The 14759-nt window shown below is 50.1% G+C and overlaps 1 protein-coding gene across 1 annotated transcript in view; it reads left to right on the top strand.

Moving 5' to 3' along the window:
• The window catches only part of FAM83F (family with sequence similarity 83 member F), a 28615-nt gene extending 24626 nt beyond the window's left edge, over positions 1-3989 (top strand). Inside the window, exon 5 of the mRNA XM_037160475.2 lies at positions 2311-3989. Within this exon, the coding sequence (XP_037016370.2) occupies positions 2311-2360 (50 nt within the window). The 3' untranslated portion in view covers positions 2361-3989. The remainder of the gene's footprint in view (positions 1-2310) is intronic.
• Positions 3990-14759: the final 10770 nt, after the last annotated feature.

The following is a 14759-nucleotide window of genomic DNA, read 5'->3' as shown; positions in this document are numbered from 1 at the left end:
GTTGCCTTTCCAGAACTCTCTCAGGTCTCCCTGACTCATGTGTGGATGGGACAACCTGGCTGGCAGTGTGGCCTGGCTTCTGGTGATATGGCTGCTCGGCTCCTGGATTTGGGGACTCCAGGCTTGCCTCTGTCATCCCTGGGAGGTGGAGGTCTCATATCTCCTTCCTGTCTAGGACCGAAGGTTGGGGATGTACTTCTGAGGTTCAGAGTTCCACAAGGGACCTGTGGGCCCCCAGTTCCTGGCTAAGTTGACTCAAGCTATCTTGTCAAAGCAGAATTTCAAAATTCACGGTCATTCCTGAGGAGTGTGGGTCCTGACTCCAGTTGTAGTCCCAGGTTCTAAGTCTGAGCCAGGCTCCAGGTTGCATGGCACAGGTTGGGGGGCCAAGGAAGCCCCCTTCGAGGGCCTGATCCCACCAGCTCTCCGGGAGAGGCAGGTGTCACGGCCCCCCTGCCATGCTAGTTGCTCTTGGGCCAGGGCTTGTCACCATCTAGGTGAGTGAGGGCACATACATCACCAATTATTGATGCCAATATTGCACTTACTATTGTCAGTGCAAACTTCAAGTAGCTTGCCACTGCCTGATCATTCATTTAACTCAACAAACATATATCTATGCAAAGTCTGCTCTGCGCCAGGCACTGTTCTAAGTTCCTGATACAGCAGTGAACAAAAGCAAGTCCTTGCCTTTATGGAGTGAACCTCACACTGCAGAGAGAGGGTGGGGAGGGCAATGACCCTTTGATAAAGGGTGATCGGTAAAGGCCTCTGACAAAGGGGCATTTGAGCAGAGACTTAAATGGAGGGAGGGAAAAAGCCAGTTGGACTTCCGGGGGAAGAATATTCCAGAAAAGGCGTAAGTGTGGCCCTGAAACCTGAAGGAAGGTAGAGCCCCTAGTCCTGGTCCGGTACCGTATCATTGACCCCGCCTCCTTCCCTCCCTCCCTCCCTCCCTCCCCCAGGCTGTATGCCCGCTCCAGCCTTTCCTTCATGCTGACTCCTACTTCCCACCCCAATTTCAGGCTCACTCTACCGTGACCTCCCTTTGAAGTGTGCCTTTCTCTCATAAGCCTCCTCTGGGCATCCATGCTGCAGATAGTTTGCAGAAAATTTTGGCTGTTCCTGGATTCTTCCCTGTTCACCGGGGCAGGTCTGATTTATCTTGGAGCCTGGCAGAACGCCTGCGTGTGATGGGCTCCCCATCCCCGTGCACTGAAGGAACGGTGGGGCACAAAGACTTTTCCCTGAAACGGCTTGTCTGTCTGTGGCATGAAGATGAATTCCAGGTATAAAGGGTCTCCCCAGGCTTTCATCCAGCCTTATCAGACCAGCACGAGAGTCAGCATTCCTGCCCTCCAGACCCTGCAGGCTTAGGAAGCCAGCTGCTCCGCACCCCTGCCTGTCCCACTCGTGATCTGGAGCTTGTTTCATTTACCTGCCTCCAAACTGCTGCTGCCTCCGTGGAGGAGCTTGGCAACTGCTCAGTAGGCCAAGCAAATAAAAGGAGCCCCTGAGGAGAGGAAGCGGGGTCAACATGTCCATTGCAGCAGTGAGGGGACCCGGGCAGCCTCAGCACCACCAGGGAAGGTGGCTGAGCTTCTTGACCCTGGGAGCCCTTGGGGAGGGAGGGGGCACAGTCATCGGCTCTCCTCCCTCCTCCTCTAGGCTCTAAACACTGTCAGCACAGTCTCTAAGGAGCTCAGCTGGACTTGGAGAGAGTCCCAAGGAGTGGCTAAATGGAGCAGGGCAGCAGGGACGGATCCTGCTCAGGCCTGTCCAGCGTCTCTCTTGCTCATGGCCTAGGAGAAGAGGCAGCCACCACCTTAATTAAATTCACAGTTGAAGTGAGCATCAGGGAAATGGCCCAGCCCTTGCAGTGCAGAAAAAAGCTGGTAGGAGCCACGGCTCTGCCACGGCTCAGAGCTTCCACCTGGGAGAGATGCAGCCAGGAGCCAGGGGAACATGGATAGCAGGCAGGCCCAGAGGTGTCAGCGTCGGCCTCAAGAGCAGAAATCAAGCCAAAGAAGCCACCTACCTTTGCTGGGGATTATAAAGAAGTGGGAGTGTATGGAAGGGGCCTGGGAAGAGGAGACCTGTGCTTCTCTGGCCTGCAGGAACATAGACCTCTCTCCTCTTCCTTTCAATGAAATATATTCCCTCCACCCTGCGTGTGAAAACCACCTCCCTGAGCATGTGGTCCTGGCCACTGAGGTGTGGGCAGCGCACATGCGCAGGACAGGGGCTGGAGGCAAATCCACTGAGCACTTCACTTACATCCTTCCTTGCCTGTGTCCCTTATCTCTGCAGATAAAACAAGTCCCAGTCCTGCCAAAAACAGCAACTGCGTGATTTCCTGAGCCGCAGGCCAGTGGTGGCAGGACCTGTTGATGCCCCGCTGTCCTGTCCTGTGGAGAACACAGGTGAAACTCTGCACCAGTTTGCACATCGGACCCCCACTGTCCTCCTGCCCAGCAGCCTCCATCCTCGCCTCAAGGACCCTGAATCCCAGATAGGAGGGGTTGCCGTGTTTCAAGGCAGTCGCACGCCTCCACAAGACTGTCGGTGGCTGGGCAGGGGTCGCTCCTCCTTGTTTACATGAAGTGGAAGCTTGACTAGTGTCCACTCTCTTTTATGCCTGACCCCTTCTTTCACTGGGCTAGCCTCACCCTGCAGGGCCCCAGATGGGGTGAGCCCGTATCTTTATGCCTTAGTGTGTTAGGGGCTCCAGGGCAGCCCCAGCCCCCTGACTTCTCCTTCCCTGAGCTTCCTGGTGTTTCTGCCTACCCCCATCCCCCCGCCCCCAGGTTTGGTGGAATAAAAGGGAAGAAGACAGGGCTTTCAGCCAGGGACCAAGTCTTGCTCTAGCCTCTGAACTGAATGTAGAAGATGCTAGGTCAGCCAGGTCACTGGTTCCTGGGGCCTTCGGCTGGCGCCAGCAGGCTCCTGCACTGGACTCTGAATGGATCGAGGGGAAGCTCTCTCACTGGGAGACAGTGAGAGAACTTGACACTGTTGACTAGCCCTTGTCCTGAGGTCTCCTTTCTTTCCCTTACTCTGCCCCACCTGGGCACTCTCTGCCCCACCTGGGCACTCCGGGGGTCCAGCCCTCCTTGGCTGTTGCCTGTTACAAGCCATTACAGGTTTCTTTTCGTGCCTTTCCCTGGGGCCGCTCCCTCCCCTTAACATGCCTTGATTAGCAGCCCGGGGCAGGGAGAGAGCTTGGCCAAGGAGTAGATTTCAGTGGTCCGGGAGGTGGGCCTGCTTGACAGGAGCACTTGCCCTCCCCACCTCCACCCCTCACCTGAGGCGGTCAGCAGTCCCCTTCACCAGCCAGGACTTAGGTCCCTTCTCTAGTTACATTTTAGCCAAAGACCAGCCTTAGGCCCTGCCAAAAGTCAGGCTGTGTTTAGGACCCTCAGCCTCTCCAAAGGGCCTAAGGCCACGGTGCCAGGCCAGAGATCTGCCTAAAATCCACTGCTCCCGCCCCACTTGTGTGACTGGGGTGTCTGAGGAGAGAGTTTGTGAGTGCACACTACAGAAGCCGCTGAATTGCACGCTCTGTGAGCAGGGCCCCTCGGAGACAGTGCTGGAGGTCAGGGCCACTGCTATGAACCCGTGAATGTGAGGCCGCTCAGCCTCTCACTTTTGAACCAGACACTGTCCTGAGTCTTTCCTTCTGCAAAATCCTGGGGCACCAGCAGCACCTGGGGGAGGGGCCCAGATGTTAGGAGGAGGCCGGTACAAGGGGGGACTTGGCTGCACTGAAGTGAATCAGAGGTCCTCTGAGGAGCGAGAAGTGGACAGCACAGTGCGGTCACCCGCTGGAGGCGGGGGCGGGGGTGGGGGTGGGGGAAGATGCAGATGAACCTGGTTCCCAGGGCTCCTCTGTTCCTCCTGAGGTTAGACCCTGACCCACCTCCCTGAGCTTTTGTGAGGATTAAACTCTTTCTGAGAAGTGCTTCCTTATGCACCAAGGCCTGGCAACGTGGCACGTACTCATTCTGGAAGGGAAGGGAGGGAGCAGTGGAAAACTGGGGGATGTGGTGGTGCTGCACCTCAGCTCCAAGCAGTCACCCCAACAGTGTGAACACAAGGCGGGTCAGTTGCAGGTCAGTTGCAACAGGGCAAGAAGATCACCATGGACCAGGAGAGGGGACCTCTCTGGGGACACGGGAGGAGGCCAGGAAGGAACCAGCTCCCAAGCCATGCTGCTTTGAGGGCTTCTAGTGCCTCTTCTGGGAGAGAAGCAGCCTCTGTCCCTCTCCCCTTCTCCTGCCCCAGAGCAGGCGCGGGTCCCTCCCTGTCCTGACACTGGAAGTTCCAAGTCACTGTAGCCTTGAGCCAAGCCTCCTTCCTGGCCCAGTTTCTCCATGTGCCAAGGTGGGGTCATCTCACTTCCTTCTTAGGAACAGAGGGTGGGAGGTGAATGCAGTGGAATGAGAAAGAGTGCTGGCCTGGGAGGCCCCCGCCCCAGGTCTCAGCCTCTTCGTTCCCTTACTGGGGTCTGGACAAGACTGCCTCGGGCCCCCTCCATCCCTGAGGTGCTTGTGAAGAGACAGCAGTCCAGAGATTGCCGTGGGTCCTGAAGTCCTAAAATGCGGCTCCTGAGCTTCCTTTGTCTGCCTGAGCACAAGCCCACTCTGTTCTGCCTCTTGGCTCCTTAGTTCTTAGTGCATCTGCCCTCTGTTCCAGAGCTTGCATTCACTTTGTGAAATATTCCCTCATCAAATCTCAAGGGTACATCTGGCCTTCCCAGTTGGATTGCAAGTTCAAGGGTGGATCATGCCCTTGATTCCTCTGCAGCAGCTTGTACAAGGCTGGTATAGCAGAAGGGCTGGGGAGGAACAGCGATGAGAGCACTCGGTGCGGGGCTGGCTTCGCTGCCCCCATCCCACCACCACAAGCAAGCTGCCCGCTTTCTGAGTCTGGCTTCTTCAGGTTGAGTGTCCACAGCTGGTGCGGCTGCTTGGGAAGGCTGACTTCCTAGGAGCAGAGGTGTCCGATGGCTGAGTCCCTGGGGCTGCCGCCACCCTGGATCCTGCCCCACAAAGACAGGAAGCGTGGGACTCCTGCATGGCACTGGAGGCTTCCCCTTGAGATGGGGCAGAATTTCCCAGTCTCTTGCCAGATGTCCATCCTCAGGTGTGGTTGATCCCAGCACTGATCCTTCAGAGGTGCTTTCAAACAGCCTCTGCTAACACCATGGCCCTCTGTCTGTGCAGAACCTAACAGAAAGTCTAGATGAAAAGGCAGCCTTGAGATGTGGAGGAAACAGGCCAGGGAGGGAGTAGGCTCTTTTTTTCCCCTTTTACTATGCTGCTTTTTTCTTTTTAATTTATTGAGCGCCTACTATTGCCAGTTACTGTACTTAATGCTTTGGAAAAATGTCTGCAGACATCGAATGTCCTCCAGGGTAAAGGGGAGAGGTCAAATCACTCTAGTGGAGAAGGATGACTCTCTGCTTCATGGCCCTGAAGGGCCCCCAGAGTGCTTTCATGTGCATCCCCCCCTGAAACTGTGCTTTGGCCCAGAGGGGTTGGCCGACCTGTCAAAGGCTGTGCTTTCTATGACTGACATAATAGCATCTTCCATCTCTATTCCAGTTACCTTGTCAGGCTCTGCACTGCCTGGTCCCCCGCCCCCACGGACAGGTGTGTTTACGCACACACATCCACTCAGCGCCCTATCACATTTCCTCCCAGTCTGTCCCCTTCCTTCAGTCTCAGTTCAGTCCTGCATGGAAAGCATCCTTGGACATACCTGGGTGTGACCTGCAGTGTCCCCGCCTCAGAAGGCAGCCGGGGCCAACAGCAGAGAGTCTTCCATGCTCTTCAAGTTGGGCCAGGTGGGAGTTGCTACCTAGAGTGTCAGGACTGCACTCTGAGTGAACACCCACAAAGGCCCCTCAGCAGCTAATTAGCCCCACCATGCACTGTGGATATAGTTTGTCATCTGGCTGTGTACCAGTCAGCCTCCCTGCCTAGAGGACCCAGCGGCTGTCACCGTGATCATCTGCACTGCTATTTCAGTGGCAGGAGCTTTGATGCAGAGCAAACACCCCAGGCTCAGTGAGCTGAACTAGAACAAGGTTGCAAGAACGTGCACCTTAAGGTTGAGAGGTGGCAGGTGCAGGTGGACAGGGTTCTTAGGCTGAGAAATTGCTATTTCAGCCAGAAGGCCTAGAAAAGTTAGGATGCCCTGAACCTCTCACCTTCCCTGTGGACCTTTGCCTCTCCAGCTATGAGTCAAGGAAGGCCCTGCTTCCTGGTGCCCACTCTGGCAGCATGTGCTGCCAATGGCACAGTGCGTACCCATTCCGTCCCTGGGGCTCCTGAGCCTGAAAGCCTGTATCTGCCTAACACCTGTTTGTTATATGATTAAAAACTCAACTGTCACTTGATAGAATAGACCAGGCTGATCAATGTAGGGGGTGTCAGGGCCTCCAGAATCGGTCAGGACCCTTTCAGTCTTGTTCTTGACTTCTGAGACTACATGGAAGCCAAACAAGATTCTGCTCTCTGCTCTTTAATTTCATAAGGATTGGGTTTATCAAACGTCCTTCCTGGCCCAACCCATCCCTCTGGGAAAGCTCCTTCTTTCAATGTGTGTCCTTGGTAGACGGTCTTCACCTCCCATCGCTCCAGAATGGGTGGGCCCAGGTCTCCAGGTTGCTTCAGGGATGACCCTGTCTGCACACTTCCATTCAAAAGGCTAACACAAAAGCATGGGAGGAAGAGATTGTCATTGAAGGGAAGAAATTTGTCCAAGATCAATGAACAAGTTATGGGAAGGACTAGAATCTGATTGTCCAGACCCTCCTGGAGCACTGTCATGTGGCCTCTCCAAGTGACAGCCAGCTGGAGGCAGGTTTTCAATAGAAAGGTGGCTAGAAGTTAGGCATTGTCTGTGGCCTCCAAAAAGCAACTCCAGGAACAAGTGTCACAACGTAGGAGACGGGCTAGGACCTACCATGGAAGCCAGCTAGTGGGTGAGAAGCTTGGAGGAGGAAAAGGCAAGAACAGGCAGTGTGGCCGCAGAGGCCATGGTGCTCTGGGTACCAGCAAGGGAGAGAGCCCAGCCTGTGCTAAGAACCAAGAACTGGGTTTTGTGATTCTCACTTCCTGTGTGCAGTGTGGACTCCCTGGTTCATCTCTTCCTGGAAGCGGAGGGATCAGACCAGGAAAGGCACTTCACTGCAGGAGTACTCATGTGTTCACTCAATGGGGGTTTACTGTGCAGTAGGCCTGGGAGTGCATGGTGAGCCAGGAAAGCCCTGGTGGAACTGGTGGATTTAGGATGGGGTGGGGGCATGCTGCTTGCTGTGATCTTAGCTGAGGCATGTGATGAGAGGACAGTCTTCAGAATGGGCAAGTGCTGGAGAATAAAGCACTTAGCACCGTGGCTGACATATGGAAGGAGCCCAGTAACTCGAGGTGCGTCAGGTGGTGTGTTATATCCACGGGTGTATCATTTCCCTCTTGGGACAGTCTCTCCTGGCTTTTCCTCCTTGTTCCCTCCCTGTAAACTTCCCACTTTCGTGTTGAATAGTTGGCACACAACGCCATGTGGCTGTCCTCCTAGAGGAAGTTTCCAGGACCGAGTTTTGAAAGAAGATGGAGAAAACTGGCCAGAGGTGCAGGTATGAACCACACTGCCTCTTACATACCTGTCCCTACCTTGGCTCTGTGGGTTTGTTGGTTCCAGGTGTGGAAGAGGGCCACAGTCCTACCTGGCTGTGTAAAAGTCCCACAACTATTCTTGATTTCTAGTTTTATGTAAAATTAACTATTTTAGTTTGTTTGGAGAATTCCTCATATGTAAAATACAAATTAACCAAAAACAAAGAAAGAGCATATCTAGGAAAGCCTGCCAACCTGCACCAAGCCACTGGGCTCCTCAAACCAGTCCCTGCACTCTCCTCGAAGGATCCAGCCAGACTGGCAGGAAGAGCTCAAGGGTCAGCTCCAAGCTGAGGTTTCTTAGAGGAGCTCACAGGGTTGAATCCACTGCTGTGAAATGCTGACACCTTGTGGCCAGCTGGCAGCACATTCCCTTCTTCCTCCAGGTAAGATGGCAGAGGCCAGGGGTGGACAAACGATTTCTGTTAAGGTCCGGATAGTAAATAGTTCAGGCTTTGTAGACACGCAGTGTCTGTCACAACTACTGCTGCTGTAACAGTAAACAACCACACTGTGTCAATGAGTGGGCGTGGCCATGTTCCAGTGACACTGGACACAAACATGAATTTCAATATAATTCACATGTCACAAAATATTATTTTCATTTTTTCAACCATTAAAAACATAAAAATTTTTCTTAGTTCACAGGCCATGCAAAAATATGGCTGGATTCAGCCCATGAGCCCTGGTTTGCCAACCCCTGGCTGTTCCCCCAAATTCCCAATGCTAACTCCCCACTGGCACACCTGGGATCCCTGCTTTCTCATCGTGCTGACAAGAGGAATGCCCCGCCTGTCCACCCCATACCAGATTGCCGCCTCTTCGTAGCAGAAATTATGGAGTTGTCCTTGGTTTTCAACCATTTCATAAATTTACATGAGTATCCATTGGGTGCCCAGCCCTGTGCTGAGAGGGCCACAAAGAGCCTGGAGTTTTAACCAGTATTTGACATTTACTTTCATTCATTCATTCACTCATTCAAACAAACATTGCGAATGTGCTGTGTCCCAGGCACTGTGTTAAGACAGAACTGGTCTATGCCCTCAAGACATTCATAACCTGGTTGGGGTGATGAACTCAGGGATGCAGTGTTGTTATGGGGGAGCAAAGAGGGTATGGAAGCCCAGAAGAGTCATTAAACTCAACCTGGAGGTGGAGGTCAGGGAAGGCTTCCTGGAGGAGAAGGTGATGTCTGAACCGACACCTGAGGAATGAATAGGAGAAGAGAGGATGAGGCAAGACTTTCCAGGAAAAGGTCCAGAGCCTAAAAAGAATTCTTTCAAGAGAATTAGAAGCATTAAAGACATACTAAAGATTCAAATAGAGTATCTGTTCTCAAGGCCTCTCAGTCTGGTGTGTGCGATAGGCTATCACAAGCTATTGTAATGTTGTGGAGAAAGATTTAAAGAAAATTTTCTCACTAGCCTTACAGGATTGGTTATTAGTGACCCCTGAAAAGGTGAGTTCTGGAAACTCTACATAATCCCCATGGCTAGGCTGGGGGTGCACCTGACTCCACACAGGGGAGAGGATCTGTGGGGAGAGACGTCAGCCTGGCTCCTCTGCTCCAGAAGCCCCTGAGAGGAGAGGGCCTTGAACGGAAGCACAGGGAAGGAAGAAGCGGCATCCTGGGGGGCAGAAGCTGCATGCGCAAACTCACTGAGCACAGAACAGACATGGCCCAGCTGAGGGGCCACCAGGGCATCCTCCTGAGGGTTCCGCAGGAGGGAACCATCGTTTTCTGTGTGGACGTCACAGCAATGCCCACCAGACAGGTGGTATTTTTCTCAGCTACAGCAATTAAAAACTGTGACCTTTAACAGTTACTTAACCCCCCTCTGCCTTAGTTTCCTCATCTACGTCTATCTAATTGGGTTGTTGTAAAGACTGAATAAACTAATACATACAAGATTTTTAGAGCAGTGCCTGGCAGCAGGGCTGGCTTTATGGGCATGCAGCCCGTGCAGTGCCACGAGGCTCAGAAGGCAAAAAGGCCCGCATTTGGTTTAATGCTCTGCTGTTGCTGCCTGGAAATTCTTTATAATTTTGGAAGAAGAAGCCCCATGCTTTCCTTTTGCATGGCCACAGATTATGTAGCTAGTCCTGCCTGGCATAGTATGTGCTTAAAAACTTTAAGTTTTATCATTATGTTAGAGTCTACAATAACGTGTGTGTGTACATACATGTTATTGTAGACTCTACACACACATTAGAAATACGTAAATATAAAAATAGATATATTTTACACACATACTTATGTATGTATACACACATAAATGTATATATTTACATACATATACATATATAAAAATATATTTTTTTTAGAAATGAGGAACCTGAGCTCAGACAGTTGATGTGACTTGTACAAGGTCACACAGCAGGCAGGCTGCAGGAGGAAGGCTGGAGATGGAGAGATGAAAAATCACAATCTTCCAGGGGAAGGCAGGACGATGACCCAGCTCCCCAACCCACCCCCACACCCCCAGAAGGGTGACATAAGGAGAGAAGAATGGACAGCTTTCTTTGAAGATGCTAAGAGAAAGAGGTGGTATGAAAAAGGGCATGAACAGTTGTAGAGGTGGGAGGGAATCTGGCTATTTTGGGAAGCCAAGAGAGGATTCGCAGGGTAAAACATAGTATGAAGCCATGGAAACAAGGACTAAGAAAGTCTCATGGATTTTGGCCACCAATAGGTCATAGATGCACTTAGAGAAATGAATTTCAGCAGAGTTAGGGCTCAAAGCTGGTTTAAAGAATGAGGGAGGACCCATGGTGGAGACAGCCCCAGGTTTTAAGGCTAAGAAAAGGACATAGAAGGAAAAGGGGAAGAAGGAAGGAAGGGAGGAAAGAAAGGAAGGAAGAAGAAAAAAGAAAGAGAAAGAAAGAATTTTGATTGGGGGAGCAGAAGAGCCAGATCTCAATTAGGAAATGGAGGAAAGACTGTCAGGGGAAGTAACTTAGTCAGGAAGGGTGCTCTTCCTTCCCTGAGTTTGCAGGGAAAGGGGCATGGATTAGGCTCACAAAGGCTAGTTTATTGGGAGGCTGGTTGTCTCCCCAGCAGTACTGTGGCTTTCTTAGGACAGCCATCTCAGGGGCAACACAGCAGCATGGAAAAGGGTTTACTCTAGAGTCAGATCAGGCTACCTGGTTTCAACTGTAAGGTTATTAGCTGTGGTGACCTGGAGCCAGTTAGCCAGACCTTCAGTACCTCAGTTTCCCTACCTGGAAATAGGGAAAACCACATTCGCTGTGGCGATTAACTGCCAGGATCCAATGTAAAGCCCCCCCACAGTGTCTCGACACACAGCAAGTGTTCATGAAAGGGCAGCTAGTATTAACAACCACCTCCCCTGTTCTCTTGGGAAACTCCTGGGGGTCTAGCATCAGCCAGCACACCGGAGCAGTTTATCTGCTGCTTCATTCCGAGCTTTTCAGGAAGTGTGGCCCTAAGAAAGGAGAGGTGATTTAGAAGTGGCACAGACTTTGTCACAAGGGCCTTGTTCACAATAAATGCTACCAGACATGTAATAAACACTTATAAGCAGGTCCTCTGTAATCAGCACCCCCTAGAAAGTTCCCCTGACCCACTGCTCTGGGCCTTGGCTGTGACCACACCCACTGCCCAAGTGAGCTGTATCAGCTGTCCCCTGTCCTCTTGTCTTTTTGGATAAGGTTCCTCTGCAGGGATCTTCCCATGTTTATAATGTTTGGGAGAGTTGAAGAATGCTTTGCAAACACTTCCAAATGTCTCATAGCAATGAGAGGCCAGTGCAAAGGGTAGAGGGAGTTCTCCTGTGTCACAGAAGGCAGAACTGGAGCAGTTCCAGCTGGTTATGTCACCCCAAGCTTGTGGGTCATTGCAGAATCATCTGCAGAAAAATCCTGTTACATTGGATTTTATCCAGTGTGTTCAGGGATCACAGAACACTCGCTGAAGGGAAAAAAAGAAGGCCTGTTGCTTGGAATGGCTTAGAGCACTTTTGGTAGCCATCCAAGGCAGCTATCACTCATTAAATCTGTCTTTCCCTCCAGCAAAAAGCCAGCTGCATGGAGCACCACATACAGAGCCCTAAGAATAGTATAGCGTTCCAAGAACACACTGTACTTGGCCTCTATACAGGTGTGTGAGACTTGACAAGTCTTTTTACTCTCTAAGCCAGGTGGGTTGAAACAAACAAAAAATATTTTCTCCAAGTAGCATGCAGAGTAGAAATGATAAAGAGCATAGGAGAGTACCCTGGCATGTTGTTCTTTGACCTGGGCTGCCTTTTCTAGGCAGGGATTGACTCTGCAGCCACTGCAGCTTGCCGGTAAGCCCTGGAGCAGCAGGCACAGCAGCCCCTGCCATCCGCCAACTCTGCAGTAGGCTGAGCAAGCCCCAAAGTCCTGTAACAGGTGGTAATTTGTCATTCGCTGCAACAGGAATTTGAAACCATCATCCTCTACAATAAATATTTGGTTGATTTATTGGCTTCCCTCCTATAAGTATAGAAAGTGAGGACAGGTTCCTTCCAAAGTTTCAGTTCTGAGTAATGAGAGCTTTCAGAGTGCAGACAAGACCCTAAACCACACCCCACTGTTGGAAGAAATTCCTGTGTGAGTCTATTCATAAAAGAGTCTGGGAAGATACTCTCCTTAATGGTGGTTGGCTCTAGTAGTGGGATTTGGGGGAGATTTTATTTTCTACTGTAAAACTTTCTGTATTGTCTGAAATCTTTACTCAATGTTACTTTTATGTTCAGAAAAAAACCCAGCAATCTTATCTGAAAATTATTTTCCTGTTCTTGAATATGCAAACATGACAGGGTTTCCAACCTCCTGCTTTCTCCTTGGGAGGGAAGTACAACGAGGTGGAGGGGACAGACAGCTGAAGGCCCTCAAAGACAAACGTTATAGAAAGAAACTTTGGTCACTCCTGGATAGTCCTATCCTGCTTCCTGTCCTCCAAGAGCAAATGCGCCAAGTCATCACACACTGCCAGTCTCTGATGTAGCTAACCACAATTCATCCTTCAGTTCACCTCGTAGATGTTGCTTCTTCTGGAAAGCCATCCCTGTCCATCCAAGATTGAGTCGTGTCCCTCCCATGTGCTTCAAGCCACCTGCACTGTGATCATTTGTGCACTTGTTGATCACCCCCATTAGACTGAGGTCCCTGGAGGCGGAAGTGTTTTATTCATCTGTGTAGCCTTTGGTACCTTAGGAAAGTGCCAACAGGCTGAAAAAACATTTGTGTGTGTTTACATGCCTTATGTGCCATTGAGTCAGCTCCAATTTCTGGAGACCCTATTAACTAGTGATGGATGTCCAACCATGTCCTGTCCCGAACAGTCCTGCTCAGCTTCTTTGGATTCATCCCTATGCTTCTCTGATGGAGTCAATCCACCCCATATTTGATTGTCCTCTGTTCTTTCTGCTTTCTGTTTTTTCCAGCATTATTGTTTTTTCAAAGAACCCTGCCTTCTCATGATGTGCCTGAAGTAGGACAGCGTCAGTTTTGTCATATTCCTCCAGCTAATAATTGTTCATGTACTGAACGATTATTATTTGGAGAACTTTAATAATCAGAGCAATTTAAGAGAGACAAAAATGAAAAAGAAGCCATTTGTTTTCAAGAAATTTATAGTTGGGGGAGACAGATGTGTCCAACAATGAACTATAAAATCCAGTGCTAGTTTAAAATGGAGGTACAAACAACCAACTATAAAGATAAGGAAGGTTTTGGACCCTGCAGACTTCTTGTTCATTGTGTTTTCTAGCTCAAAATCCCATATTGGACTGTTAATATGAGGTATGTGTATATGGTTATAAGGATTCCAAATTTTAGGACCTTTATTAGAATTTGACTCATGATTTTCTGCCATCAATTGTCCTAGGAATACCTGCCATTTAATCTTATTTGATGTTTGTGAAATGTGTTGTCTCTCTGCTGAAAGGCTTGAAGTGTTGAACATTATTACTGTGTTACAGTGGTTGTTTTATTATTAAAGCAGTGCCAATGAAGTTACACAACAGCTTGGATAAGGAAGTGAAACAAGGGCGTTGATCCCACTGAAGCTACAAGGGATGGGGATTTGGGATGGCAAAATGTTAATTACTTGAGAGGGAGGAATGCAGGCTAGAGTCCAGCACTGTACTCCTGGAGATCATTTCAGCCCCAAAGGCTGAGACTGGCTCTCTGGCAATTGGTCCTAAGCATCCTCCCCTCCTCTTGCTGGAATGTTGGATTCACTTCACTGTAAGCTGCCACAGAGAAAGAATCCAATGGCCAAGAGCCAGGAGCATATGTCTTGTACGGCATCAGGGTGACTCTGGAAGCTTTCCAAGAGCTGAAGGGCTGTTCCCTTTGCATGCAGTTAATTATTTATTTGTAAAGCAATTTATTCTTTCTCTCTTTTTAGACTTTTTTTTCCCCTTGCTTCCAGCTCTTGAGGACTTTCTCTAAAGATAGAGTGGGGATGAGGAGGTGGGCTTGGCACACAAGGATGGAAGAAATGTCCATTTATAAAGCTGAGAAAATGAACATACAGATAGATGGGCTTCTGGTCAGGAAGCACCAAGATTGTTTATTTTAGGGTGAGGAGGAATGGGCCCTGGAGAGGAGGATGTGGCAGAGGCAATGAAACCTCTTCATAGCTTTAGTTCCCAACAGTGTCTGTCACTTCTAGAAACTGATTGAGGAAATTGGGCTTTGAATGAAATTTTTTAAAGATGTTGGATTGGCTGACAGGTATGATTCTGGCTTAAGAGAGAGGCACTGAAGTACAAGGAAAAGAGAGAAGACTCTGGAGTCAGATATAGGACCAAATGCCAGGCCTAACTGCTTTCTATCTGGGTGACCTTGGGCGAGTTTCCCAACCTCTCTGGCATCTTTGTTTCCTACATTTAAAATTTGGAGAATGTAAAACTCACAGGTTTAACTATATAATCCCTGTAAAGGGTTCTGAACAGTATTTGACACTTAGTGGGCACACAATAGCCGTCAACTACAGGGCAGAGGGCCACAGTCATCCACACTATTTAGCTAACAATTAACTGTAGTACGGAGAATCCGGTGCTGACTGACGACCCTATTTGC

Source organism: Artibeus jamaicensis, unplaced genomic scaffold (genome assembly GCF_021234435.1).
Source record: "Artibeus jamaicensis isolate MK-2021 breed Jamaican fruit bat unplaced genomic scaffold, CSHL_Jam_final contig_233, whole genome shotgun sequence".
In the NCBI taxonomy this organism is placed as follows: domain Eukaryota; kingdom Metazoa; phylum Chordata; class Mammalia; order Chiroptera; family Phyllostomidae; genus Artibeus; species Artibeus jamaicensis.
This window is presented reverse-complemented; position numbering and strand designations above follow the sequence as displayed.